The sequence below is a fragment of the Typopeltis vanoorti genome, chromosome 19 (genome assembly GCF_054136105.1).
Source record: "Typopeltis vanoorti isolate ZY-2024b chromosome 19, IOZ_Tvanoo_1.0, whole genome shotgun sequence".
In the NCBI taxonomy this organism is placed as follows: Eukaryota; Metazoa; Arthropoda; class Arachnida; order Uropygi; family Thelyphonidae; genus Typopeltis; species Typopeltis vanoorti.
This window is the reverse complement of record NC_143567.1, coordinates 70,251,017-70,265,802: the sequence shown is the minus strand read 5'-3', so window position 1 is coordinate 70,265,802 and position 14,786 is coordinate 70,251,017. Positions and strand designations below refer to the sequence as shown.

The following is a 14,786-nucleotide window of genomic DNA, read 5'->3' as shown; positions in this document are numbered from 1 at the left end:
CTTGGCATCAAATATCTGTTTTGCTAATATTAGTTATTTATTAGCATTATGTCACCTGTTTCAGTCTTCCTCATCTCATTAATCTCAATTGTCAACCTGGTACTTCTCTAATTCTCTGGATAGTTTACTTTTTTTTTTTTTTGTTGATGGTTCTTTGAAAATCTGAGTTTTTGATATGTGTGTGTGTGTGGGAGGGAGAGAAGTACCCACAAGGGCTGTTGACAAATATTTGGCTAATTTATAAGGACTACCAAGAGATTTGACTGCTGGCTTGAGAAAACCATTTATTTTATGTGCCTTGCAGGTTGATATAAATTATAACATCTGTTATTTAATCAATTATTTCTTTGCACCAACACTGAACTTAATTCAAAGTTTATTATTCTGATTAAGTACGCTGCTAATTTTCATTTACAAATGCATTCATAGCAACTTCTGTATCTTTAGAATGTTCCATTATTTCTCTGTGAACACCAGTTTGTTTATTCTTATTATTAACACTAAACCTCCATGGAGTCCAAAGACTCACTGTGGAGGTACACACTGTTACACACAAAGTCCATCACACCATGCTTTAAATAAACTGCTTGTAAAGAAGTCAACAGATACTTCATGGGCAAGGTGCCATTTAATGAGTCACGTTTGTAGCCAGCATAAATTGGAGGAGTATGATACTCCCAAATTAGTGCAACTGTGTCCAGGTGAAATGGCTGCAAGAAGGAAACAGAGAGTTTCAAAAGAGGGCATTGTGATAGTATGCCATGTTACAGGCCTATCTGTTTGGCAAATCGTTGACAAATTGGGCCATCACTGATACCATACTGAGAGGAAGTGCAGGAAGTCAACTCTAAATGTATAACCCATCATACTCACTGAATGTGACCGTAGGGATGCTACAAAGGATAATATGCAAAAATCACCATTCGTCAGCTGACATGTTGAATGCAGAGTTCTGGGCATCAACTAAACACATGAATCTGCACAAAAACATTCAGAACCGAGGCTCACAAAATGGGTTTCCATGGTAGGACTGCAATATGTAAACTCCACATTACCCAAACCAACATGCAGCATTATGTTCAGTGGTGCAAAGAGAATGTGCAGTGGGATGTGGAAGCTTGAAAAGCTGTGTTATGGAGCAACGAATCATCTGCACCTACTACCAAGTAGATGGATAGGTGTGGCAGATGCTCAGTGAACGTCTCTTTCCAGAGTGCATAACTGCAACAATGAAATTCGAAAGTAGTGGAGTGATGGCATGATCTTGTTTTTCCTGGTTTGGCCTAATGACTTTGTTTGTGGTGCCATGAACACCATGAACTCTGAGAAGTATCTGAACATTCTGGACAATGCAATGCTTCCTACTTTATGGTGTTTCTATGGAACTGGCTCTTTCAGCAAGACAATGTATCATTAGGCTGCTGTAACTGCATGGTTTGTGAACATAAATGCCATACTTGACTGATCTCCACAGAACCCTGATCTCAACCTTACTGAACATCTATGGAATGAACAGGAACATCTAGTGAGGTCAAGGGACATCTGCCTCACAAGAGTCCAGGATTTCATTACATGCATACAGGAAAAATGGTTCAAAATTCCCATTGATCACTATAATACACTTGTGGAAAGTATGACCTGTAGGATTGCTGCAGTCATTGCAGCAAAAGGAGGTCCTACATCTTATTAAGTTGACTCACAAAGAAGTCAACAGACACCATAGTGTAAAGCGGTGTCCGTTGACTTCTTTCCAAGCAGTGTACATTCAATGTATCTGCATTCACTACAATATCAAGCAATGCATTCCACCTATCCACTATTCTTCATGCAAAGAACCTGCTCACACCTTCCTTATACAAGTTCCAGACATGTCCTCTTGTTCTATCCCCCTTACCCTATTCTATAAAAAAATTATTCCAGGTTAACCATGTAACAACCATTTACCAACTTAATGTTTCAATCATATCTCTCTTTTCACCTATTGACAAGGCTTTGTAAACTGCATTCATTCCTTCAATCTGTCTTCATATCCAACATCTCAAAGACCTGTTACCACCTTAGTCTTTCCAATACATCCTCATCACCACCTCCCACAATGAGTCAGACTCATTGCAAGAGGCACACATTATTACACACAAAGCCCATCAAACCATGCTTTGAACTCATTCAATGTGTCTACATCACCACAATATCAGGCAATATACTCCACTCACCAATGAAAAAAAATATACTCCATGCAAAGAACCTGCTCCTTATGCTGCTGCTCATACCCTCCTTGTATCTCATGAGTTAAAAAGCTCATTGCAGGAGGTACACACTGTTGACCAGGGGATCAAATCTGTGAATAATAATCCATACAAGACCTCAAATTGACTGCTGACTCTCAAATATGGCAAATCCCTTTACAAAAAACTCACTCGTTATAAGAAGCTATTAAAAAGGCCTGAATAAACTACATAAGCACAATGTGCATTTCCTGAGAAAATTTACTGTAGCAAACTATTCACTATAAAGAATTTACTATTCTTACAATCCTACAAGTTTGCTATAGTGTGCATCAACTATAGACTAAATGAATTAAATAACTTTGCAACAGATTATTTAATATAAAACATGTAAAGATTTATGATGCTAACAATGTACTCACATGAATGAGGTGCAGTGGCTTGGGTTTAGCTTTCATTTGGCTTTCTTGTTTTGCTTTTTCTGCTTTCTGAATGTCTCCAAGTGTTTGACATGGAGGAACAGAGTCATTTGGAATTAAAGAGTGACAAACTGACTGTGTACTAATTTGGTCATACTTAGTATTTAATGGGGATGAATGCTGTATGAGACTAAAAGAAAAAAAAAAAAAAAGAAATGTTTAACACTGAAGATAAACAAAGGATAAAATAATGCTACAAAATTTTTACTCGTAATTTGCAATAGAAATATATAAATGAATCATATTTCAATTTAAATTACAAAAAGATGTTATTCACTTTATCTCAAAAGGTTACAACCAAGTACTATATCTTGTATATTACTAAAGATTACAGAAGTTATGTTGAGATAAAGTATTAAATATATTATAGAAATAAAAAATGTCACTTTCACTTCTATAATATATAGAAATGAAAGGTCTGAATTTAAATAGACTATTTTGAAGCTGCAACAAAAATTATGATTCACAAGCATTGCATGGTAATTACTGCACCAATTACAAAATCAACTATTCAGACAAATGTATCTTTTAATGGATTATTTATGAAAAGTGTAATGATTAATGAATTAAACCATGCTAAGTTTTATATAATTCACATTCTATATTTTAATTTGAAAGAGATGGTAATTGTTATCATATAATACTCTGCCCATCATGGTCAAAGTCAATGTTCAATAATCATTAAGCATAAAGCATATATCTAAATGCCATGAGAAATTACTTCCAATGTGATTAGACTTGAATAATCACCATTTACAGTAACAATCAGCCAGCTCAGGACTTATGTAAAACAAATACTCTAGCATTAACTCCAGTCCAAAATCATAATCTTAAACTTTATTTTGAAACCAGATATTTCAGAAGAACGAGAAGAATATTCCATTTCACTATGTATAACAGAATATATCACACCCAGAAACTAAGTTAGGTTTGGTTAGCACATGGCACTTTCCTTAATTCCATGTTGTATTAACTGTTTGGATTATGTTAATTTCCCTTGTATAACACCCTCGTATGCTAAAAGCAAAATTCTCCATTACTTGAAAATATGCCATCAGTGTGGATCTGCTTTCTTCAGAGATATTCAAACTACAGCTATATACAACCTTTAAATAATTGCAGAGTCAAATCCAAGTCAGCAAAAAACCAAAAGAAGAAAACATGCTACATGACAAAGTAGTCTTTCTGGTACTTGACCATGGCAACATCACCAATACACAACTGACCTCCTTGAATTATTTTTCTTCTCCAACTCTTGTGCTGATGAAAGAGATCAACTATTCCCAAAACCCAAACAATGCACCCTTTTCATCTTTCAGCAGAAATGCATCTTTGAATGAAGTCTAACTGATCTAGAGAGTAAATCCTTGATTTTGATAGCATCCCTGCCAAAAAAATTGTATTCAAAATTTGCATTCTAGAACTAATCCCAATCTCATGTTGCCTTTATGCACCGCTCTTCTACAGGCATATCATCCAACATTTAGCAACTAGGATCTGCCTATTATTATCCAATGCTCAGATTTTGATTCTCTTAGAATTAAGGCAATCAACTGCCAAATTTTTCTTTGTTACTCAGAGCTTCAGCTCATTAATAAATTCCAGCATAGATCCCACCACTCTTTATCTAAAGAGGGGAGCTTCCTTCCTATACCACACACACACACCACTGAATAGGTGCCACAGAATAGAGAAATGCAAACAACTGCTCTTATCATTTTCCATTCAGTCAGACATGGAGATATCTTCATAGCAAATTTTTTTTTTTTTTTTTTTTTTTTTACTTTGTAACCAAGACTACTCATTTTCATACCTGTGATTAACTATATGCCATAATGTATAGATTACTATTCTTAGACTTCTCTGGTAATAAACAGGATGGCACACACTAAACATTTTGCACAAATGCTACTAGGTTTATAAACTTGATGCTCAGATCCCTGAAAATTCTTTTTATATTAAAATGTTCAATATATTCTTCAGATGTTTTAAGTGCATGCCATTCAGATGTTGTTAAAGCATCTGAATGGGAAAGTTTGTTTTGGGGTTGTTGCTGTTTAATTTATATGTACATGACATAGAGAAAGGGCTCAAAGGGTGATATGAAGCTGTTTCCAGATGATGTGAAGTTGGAAAGAATTATGAGGAGCACAATCTTGCAAGTAGACTTGGACTGGGTGAATGGACAAGTAAGTGGGGTTACTAGTTCAATGTTGCAACGTTTTTAATATTTGGAAAGCAGAGATGGGATACAGAGCATAAGATTGGTGGGGATATCTTAGGAGATGAAGGAGATGAGGAATCTGAGGATGTTGGTGGATGAGGACGTGAAATTTTGAGGACACTACGGTGTATTATGGTAAATGGTGCAGAGAACACTGATATGTACGAATAAGGGTGTTATGATTCTATTATATAAGCTTTTGATCAGACTTCACATGAATTACTGTGCATGGATTTTGTTGCCTAGTTTTCAAAAGGATGAAGAGATGTTGGAAAAGGTTCAGAGATGACTAAGGTGGTCTCTAGAATGTTGAATATGATGTTACATAGGGAATGAAATCTACAGAGTCTAGTGGATAGAAGGGGAGGTGGACATGATTGAGACATATAAGTTGGTAAGAGGTTATTACTGAATTAATGGATAATATTTTTTTATAGGATGGATGGAGAGGCCATCCCTGAAAGCTGTATAAGGAGGGTATGAACGAGCAGGTTTTTTGTGTGAAGAGTAGCAGATGGTTGGTATGCACTGCATGAAAGTATAGTGGTTACTAGACTGGATGCATCTGAGTCATGGTATGATGAGCTGTGTGGTGAGAGAGAGAGAGAGAGAGAGATAGTAGACCTCCTGTGATGAGTCATTTGACTCCATGGAAGTCCGATAATGATAATATAATAATTTATTTAAATATTTATTTTTTTAACTACAAGAGTTCAGAGTAGACAGGTTAGGTAGTTTTAGATATGATGTAGCTTAGGAAGGTTGAAATGTAGAATTTATTATTAAAGTTTTTATCATAAATGGTGGTTGACTCCATAGATCGAATATAATGAGAACTGTCTTCTTTCATTTAACCGTGTGAAGTACTATGGCCTGAAATTCCTGCATTGTCTACACAGTTGATCACAGATCATAAGAGATTTACTGTGTCTGTCCAAAGTAGGACAAGTTGTAGGCACAAGGAACCTTATACACTCCAGCATGTCTAAAAGGATGAACCTAATCCTTAGAGAGTAAAAGATCAGCCTCAACTAAAGAGGTATTAAGAAAGTAATGCTTTATATTGTTTTAAATTTGGATTTAAGCATGGCAGAAACCATTACACATCACCGAGAGAACAGTTGTAAAATTCCTCCAACAGTGATTAGGACTGTGATTGGTGACATGAGCATAGCACACAAGTAGTTGAAAATGGCTGTTAAAGATGCACACACAAAGGAGAGAGTGATAACTGAATTCACTATTGTGGAATATGAGTCTGATAGAAATTCATAATTGCCTGAAAAATATGTATGGAGACAATAATGTTGATGTGAGCATAGACACTGGATCAAACAATTTAGGAATAGTGAAACAAGGTCACTGTTTGGGGACACCTATAACCCCACTGGGCACATCCCCTGGTGGCGGATCAGGGAATGCTCATCATAGTTTACTATGAAGGGTAGGAGGGAAATAAAATACCTCTCGCGGACCAACAGGATAGCACTTCTCTCATAGGCTAGTTTGGGGGCCTTAAAGGTGGCAGCCCCACCACCAGACTCGGGTGCTGAAGGCTAATCCCCTACACAAATTAAAATTTCTTCCATTAAAAGAAATAACAAAGCGATAGCTGAACTGCCTAAATGGTTAATGACAAAGCGAGGAAAAAGGTACACGAGATACGGAACATGGAACATTAAAAGTCTATATGGAAAAGAAAACAAATTAATAGATGAATTTAAAAAAATCAAGATTGGATCTGCTAGCAGTCACAGAAACAAAAAAAAAAAGGTCAAGGTTGTCAGAAAATGAAAGATAAATATATACTTTTCTATTCAGGGGTAAACCCAAGAGAATGGGGAAAACAAGGGGTAGCTTGCATAATTAAACCAGATCTCAAAGAATATCTTACTAAATGGCAACTAATAAATGAAAGGTTGTTGACAATCACTATAGATTTTAAATCAGATAACTAAGTATTCACTGTGTTTGTTGCATATGGCCCAAATGATAATGCTAATAAAGAAACTAAAGATGAATTCTTCAAACTCTTACAAAAAACAATTGAAGAAGTTCAAGGGCATATTATATACTAGGAGACCTTAATGGCCAGGTAGGGAATCAAGTAGATGAGGATATGAAACAAGTGTTGGGATCACAGGGAGAAATAACCCAGAATTTAGTTCTTCAGAAGAAGCCTTCGGATCTTCATATAATTAGTAACCCAGAATAATAACAGAGAGAGAATAATAAATCTTTGCCTTACAAATAATTTAGTAATAGCAAATACTATGTTCAAGCATAAAGAAATCCATAAGTTTACCAGGGAAGAGCTCAGTAGAAACGAAAAATCTATAATTGACTATGCCATCATAAGCAGATCATACTGGAAGTATACAAAAAATGCAAGAGTCTATAGAGGTCTTGAAATAGGCAGTGACCACTACTTATTAGTATTGGAAACAATCCATAAAATAAAAGTTGAAAAATGTAGAAAAAGTAGCAAGGAAATAAATGTTAAGATAAAGAACTACAAACTAAAGAAAGAAGAAACAGCCATTGAGTATAAAAGTAAAATAGAAGAGAAGATGAAAGAAATAGAAAAAGGGATATATGAAGACCAAGATGTAGAAAGCCTATGGTACAGGTTCAAAACACTTCTTCTAGAAACAAACAAAGAAATTTGTGGTGTATCCTTAAATAATAAACAGAAGAAACATGAAACACCTTGGTGGACTGAAGAACTAAAAGAAGAAATTAAAAAGAAAAAGCAATTGTTGAAGAGATATATAACATCAATGCTACAGGTTGATAGAGAAGCATATAAAAAAACCAAAGAAATAAAGTTAAAACATTAGTGAAAGAAGAGAAAAGAAAATGCTGGGAAGACTTCGGACATACTTTAGAACAAAATTTTAAAGGAAACCAAAAACTCTTCTATAATGTTTTAAGAAGAATGAGATTAGAGAAAGAATGCCCCATAAAGTTTATCAAAAATAAGGATGGAAAGTTACTCACAAATTCCAAAGACATTATGGAAAGATGGAAACAGTACTTCCAAGAATTATTGGAAGTTGCAGGACATGGAAAAAATAGAACCCCAAGAGCAAGACATGCAAGCAAACAGAAGATCAAAGTGAGGAAATTCATGCAAATGAACTGTTAGCAGGAATAAATAAAATAAAACTAGGCAAATCAGCAGGTCATGACCAAATAACACCAGAAATGGTAAAGAATTTAGGAACGAAAGCCATAAAATTTCTTTTAAACCTATTCAATATCGCATGGAAAAAGAAAATTATTCCCAGACTGGGAAATAGCAATAATAATCCCTATGTTTAAGAAAGGAGACAACCGTCAATGTGAAAACCATACAGGAATCTCGCTTTTAAGCATTCAAGCAAAATTGTATGCCCGTATTTTAGAAGAGAGGCTCAGGAACCAAACAGAGGATACACTGGACGAAATGGAATATGGCTTTCGAAAAAGTAGAAGCACGCAGGATCTTATCTTCAGTCTCATACAAATATATTAGAGAAAACATTGGAATATGGAAAAGAACTACATGCTTGTTTTATAGATTTCGAAAAGTAATGGATGACGAAAATTTTAAAGGCATGCCAAACAAAAACAAAAAGTTCCAGCTAGGATACAAGAAACTGAAAGAAACCAGGATTTCACACATGGTTTTTGCAGATGATGTAGTGATTCTAGCAAATACAGCTGAAGATCTGCCTTTTCATTTGTTTACTGTGAACAGTTTGATCCACATTGCTGGAATGCAAAGGGACTCTAATGACAATCAGTCAATACATGCCAGGAGACACATTTTGTTTAAAACTTCTTTAGATATTAGTTATTGAAAAATCAATTATAGAATAGACCTGCACTTATCTGTGACAAAAATATAAAAGTAAAATAAAAAAAAAGTAATCAAAATTAAAAAAAAAAAGTGGTCTATATCTCCTTAAAGACATTTCACATCTTTCCCCCAGGGGTGTGGGGTATGCATACCACACTTTCAGAAGCACTGCTCTAGAACAAGGTTTCTGGATTATGAATTCTTTAGCCTACTCATACACCAACATTATATATTTTTAACCTATCCTGGGCAAGATTCACATAAACAAAAACAAAGGGAGGTTACCAAGATGATCAGATGCATAAAATATATTTCTTTTTATAAGACTGAATATTTCTAGAAAAATCCCCCCCCCCCCCAAAAAAAAATTAACAGAATTATGGATATGATCCAAGATAATGATAACAAGATGAGTTTTAATGCAATTTTGTATAATAACATTATTCATTATCAGAGCAAACAAACCTAGTTTTTTTATGAACTGTAGATAGCTAATTTGTTGTCATATATAAACTGACATTATTTTGATGACTTCTGGCAAATAAAAATGATTTAATTTAAACCAAAACTGAATCACTTTACAAAATAAATAGAAACTGTAAATACAGTAAATGTGCTCTACTCCACTACAGTGAAACGATGCAGTATAATGAGCTATGGGAAAGTCCTGGCCTGAGTCCCATAGAGCTAATGCTATTTTAAGCTCACTATACAGTGGAAACACAAAGCCTACACAACAGTGAAATGAATTTCCTAGCAAATGATATCACAATCTTGAAATTCTCATTTGCTGAATGCAGATGCACATGTGTTTAATTTATCTTACTCTGCACAACATGTATTATCCATATTGGCATGGCAATATACATGAAAGGAAATCACTGCACTCAATGTAATGTTTAGACCTACTGGCTGCTGAAAACCATTAGCTCAAAATAAATACAGCTGTTGGGAACACTGATGTAGAAAGTATTTCATATAAGTTGTGTTTTGTACTTAAACTAAAAAATAAAAGAAAAGGATGAAACTAAATTTTTTTTTTTTTTACTTTTACAAATTCCATATTTAGTATTATTTTAATAAAAAAAATTTACAATTTATCCTTGTCTTTGATTACTGTATTGACAGAAGCTAAATCAAATTCATATTGTCAAACAATTTAAACAAAATTTTGTTAGCTATAGCATAATGAGAGTAATAAAAGAACAATTAAAAAAAATTACACAATGAGTAGCTATGATAATATGATATGATATAATAGCAGGAAATGAAACAGATAGCTATAATTTTTTTATAATGCACAATGTTATTTGTGTGGGGTGAACTTTTGAGGTGATTTCCACACACACAAAAGAAGGTTGTAAATCTATAGTACATACCCATACCATGCATAACATGCTCTACAGCAGAAATTCTGCTGTAGAGACTCAAACATGGAACTCTTTAAAGCCACTTCTTCAAGTAAGCAGGGAGTTTTTAGTGGAGAGATGAATTTCATTGTCTTACAGATAATGAAATTCATCTCTCCACTAAAAACATCCATGCTCATTGTGGAATTTGAACCTGCACTGCACTGGTTGAATGGGTATGCTGGCAATGGCTAATAAATCTGATATTATAGCTGCAACATGATTTTCTACTGATGAATGACAAATCTGGTGATAAACTGTGACTGAGACAAGAAAACAAAGGAATAGGCCTAGAACTGTACACAAGCACAAATTCAAACAATAATGAGAGAATTTAAAAGAAGAGAACTAGAAGAGTATGAAATTATAAAAATGAAAATCCAGAATTAACAAGTTTTGAAATGTTACAATAGCTTAATATAATTCACTTTATATCTTCACAATGAATGAAACGTGGTATACACCATTAAAATCCAAACTGATAATGCAAAATCTTTGGCAATTGGTCAACTTTGTAATTGATTGCTTCCACTTCAAGCCTCAGTCTTATCCTTCCACAAAATTATTATAATCAATAAATGGCAAATTATCCTAAGAGCCCTCTCCAACCAGTGTTTCTTAACTGTGTTCTGTGTCATCCTATCTTGCAGTCTGATCCATTTATGATGGTTAGTTGAACTTATCCTTACTTCTTTAAATTCCGTTTTTTGTTAGATGTTGATTGATACTGATCCGAATATAAAGAAATTTATATTATCCTACACCACCTTATATTCAGATTAGTTTATATAATATAGAGGAATCAATCATCAACTAACATTTGCAATCTCATTTTTCTACAGGCCGAGGTTAATATTATCATTTACGGCTTGGCTTCTGTTAGGTCCGATAAATTTTTATCAGCGGTGCAAATGAAAGAAAATCAGGCAAACATCAAATTGAATTCAATAAAACAAAACATTTAATGCAGGGTTATATAACATGTACATCTGAGTATAACTTTCTAAACAAGATAATGCAACTGAACAAATCCAAAATATCTCTGAGATACAGGTAGCTATTCAGTTAGGTTTTAAGATTAAAGTTACAAGTCTTAGATCTTATTATTCAAGGCAAGTATTTCTATCACAACCAGTCTCTATTCTATGAGACAAATCATAACATCTACACATCGATTTAGCTCTAGTGCTTAGAATAGATACGATGCATTAGGTATCAAACATTCAACTCTCAGTTCTCTATATTCTGCCAATTAATAGAAAATAGTTTTCACAGTTCAAAGTTCCAGAATTCACAATAAATATTTTTTTATAGTTGGCTTCTCTAGTTCACTTCTAGTCTATAAACACTTAATTGAATTACAAGGCAGTTATTAATTCAAGGGGGGAAACACTTTAGTGCTTCATTCTTTTGACTATTTATAGTTAAAGGCCACAGCTAGGGTTAGATATATTAGGTGTAATTAACTTTCATTTGCTTCACACTGGATGTAAAAAGGATAAGTCTTACCAGGTTACAACTTCTGCACATTCAATTCACTCAGGCACACTTTCAAAATTCCTGTTGACTAATTATCGTGAGGAAACACAATTCAAAGAAATCTTCACTATGTTAACTGAAATATTAAACACAGAGCTACATAAGTCTTGACACATTAGATTTACGTCATGTACTAATTCCTTATCTTCCACTATGTATTGACTTCAGCTTTCTTCCTCTGATCATTAGGAATCTATCGTAATATCAGAATTCCATAGGGGTAGTTTTTAATGCCTATTTATTCCCGGTCCTTTCCTTGTCGATTTTTCCGCATATCTCAACTCGCCTTTCGTTACACACAACCAGCCTCTTTGCTGTCCCAAAGCTTTCTCCCTTTTGTTTACTTTCGTTTTCCAATTAACTGCATTTATTCTTCCCGCCAAAATCCGCTTCTAGCTAGTTCAACTTACATCTACAGGCTTCTCTCCATATCATAGCCGTTCACGTTCTAAACATGTGCTAACTAAAAACAACTCCGTTTCTCCTTTACTAGCCAATCAATTTCAATCAAAAAAATTACATAAAATCATATCAGCAGAATTCCACATATTTACATTCTTTTTCGGAAATAACAAATAAGGTAATAATCCGTAGTTTACATAAAATACATTTAAATATGATAAATACAAATTCTTAATATATATATATATATATACACAGCTTCTTATAATAATACAGAAATAAATAAAATGAATTGAATGACATTTTGATCCAGAGTCTTTTCATTACCAATATAAATTCCAAAATTATATAATTAAACAAAAATAAACAAACTCAAAGTAATTATATGAATAATAATTTATAAGCAAGAAATTAACATCAAATAATATTTACAAGTATTGCTTACGTTATGGCAGATTATGTTACATGTGAATGAAGTATTATAATTCTCAAATACCTTCATTCACAATTTAACATCCTCCAAAACCTCCCATACCATTCATCATTCAAAAAAAAGAGGAGTATAAGATCAAATCGTCATGTGGGTAAACAGGCAATTCAGGAGAGAGAGAGAGATGTGCACCAAAAACACAAAGATATAAATATATATATATTAAAAAAAAAAAAAAAAAAAAAACAGGACTAACAGAATATACAAAAGAGATTAAACCAAGTACTTGAATAATATATAGAACTTGCCCCAGACCGAAAGCAATTTCTTTGTCAAAGCATTCAAAGAAGAATCACTAGAAATATTTATAAAACAAAATCAATGCAAATTATACTATGGCTGTAAATTATACTTTCCATGAAATTATATTCCTGTTTAACACTTTGAGTCCTATCGATGTAAATGTACACTGACAGGACTCAAAGTGTTAATACTTTATCCAACCGTAAGCAAGCAAACAAGCTTTGCACATGCAGAATCTTCACTACAAATTGCCTTACTATTCCATAATGAACAGTACGCTTCCTTTTGGATGTGCATTATGCATAGCATATAACATACATGTAGTTTAATCATGAAGATATTTCAGGTGTAAACTTTGTTTGCTTGCAGTTGGATAAAGAATTAAACAGGAATATAATTTCCTGGCAAGTATATTTAATTTGTAACCAAGTGAAATAAATTTCTACAACTATCTCTAAACTATATTTGGGTAGTGTGTGAGATGGCTGACACAGATTGCAAGAAACTTGTCTGATATTTATACTTGCTTCAGTAGAGTAAGGTAACTTGCTAAACCTGAGCAGCCATAGTAGTGGAATCAGATGTAATCTTGGTGGTCCAAGATCCTGATGTTGGCTGTCCTGTCCGTTTAGCTAAAGTAGGAAAGGTTGCAGCTGCAGGGTACTACAAGGTAGATTCATGTTATAACATGGAGCAGATATCATCATCAAATTCCTGACATGTACCCTCAAGGGGTGTACAGGATATGATAGTACTACATGAAAAATTTACATCATTACTAACTTCCTATCTACAATTTTTCTCCAAATCAGTCTGTTATTTGTCAAGACTCCAATATTATCATTATCAGATCTTATATTTCTATCATCTAAGTCACTTTAACCGTATCAATCCACCTATATCTTGGTCTTCCTCTGGGTTTTTTCCCTGCAAACCTGGCAGAGAACACTTGGTTTGCTAATCTTTCCTCGCCCATTCTGTTTAAGTGACCATACCACCTGAGATTAGCTCTGCTAACGCACTCCTGGATGCCGACAATGTCAAGTTCTTTCCTAATATCTGCATTTTTAATATGATATTGTCATTGATGCCATCTGTTCACGCCTCTCATATCTGTGGTCTCTAGTCTTTGGTCAAGTGTTTTACTTCTGACCCAGCTCTCAGATCCATAACTTAAAACTGGTTTGAACACTGTCTTGTATACAGCTAATTTAGTGTTCTGACTAATTCCTCTCTTATTCCATATGAATTTATTTAATTGACTTCCTACCATACTAGCTTTGTTGATTCTGTTGTCTATTTCCATATTTAATTTACCATCTTCACTAAAAATCGTGCCTAAGTAGCTGAAATGTTTTTCTTGTTCCACAGGTTCCCCGTTCACAACACAGTTGACATTTTCAACAATTCTACCTATTTTCATTGTCTTTGTCTTTTTAATGCTGAATTTCATACCATATCTATTGCAACAGTTATTCAATTTAGTCAGGGAATCTTGCAAACTTGTAGCGGATTTATTCAGAAGTATAACATAGTCCGCATAAAGCAAAGAGCTGACATTAACATCTCCAATTTTGATATCATGTTTAATACCACTTTCCTTCATAATGTGATCCATATAGATAATGAATAACAGAGGGGATAATGTACATCCTTGTCTCACACTAGATTTACCATTAAACCATCTTCCTGTATATCCTTCAATTCTAACTGCCAACTTACAACTCAAATACAGCCAAAGTATTGCTTGATATAATGCCCCATTGACACCATATAACTGAAGCATACTGAATAGCTTCTCTCTTGGCACCTTGTCATATGCCATTTCCAGATCGACAAAACTTAAATACAGATCTTTGTTATATTCCCATGCTTCCTCGACTATTTGTCGTAAAGTGATGATCTGATCCTGAAAGCCTCCATTTGGCCTG

General features: G+C 34.0%; 1 protein-coding gene across 2 annotated transcripts in view; it reads right to left on the bottom strand.

Annotated features, from left to right (window-relative positions):
* Positions 1–14,786, bottom strand: part of LOC150096231 (inhibitor of Bruton tyrosine kinase) — a 334,746-nt gene that overhangs the window by 14,849 nt on the left and 305,111 nt on the right. For both annotated transcript variants that reach the window (XM_090408899.1, XM_090408900.1), the window contains one exon: positions 2,648–2,834. In XM_090408899.1, coding sequence (XP_090265025.1) covers positions 2,648–2,834 — 187 coding nt within the window. The remainder of the gene's footprint in view (positions 1–2,647; positions 2,835–14,786) is intronic.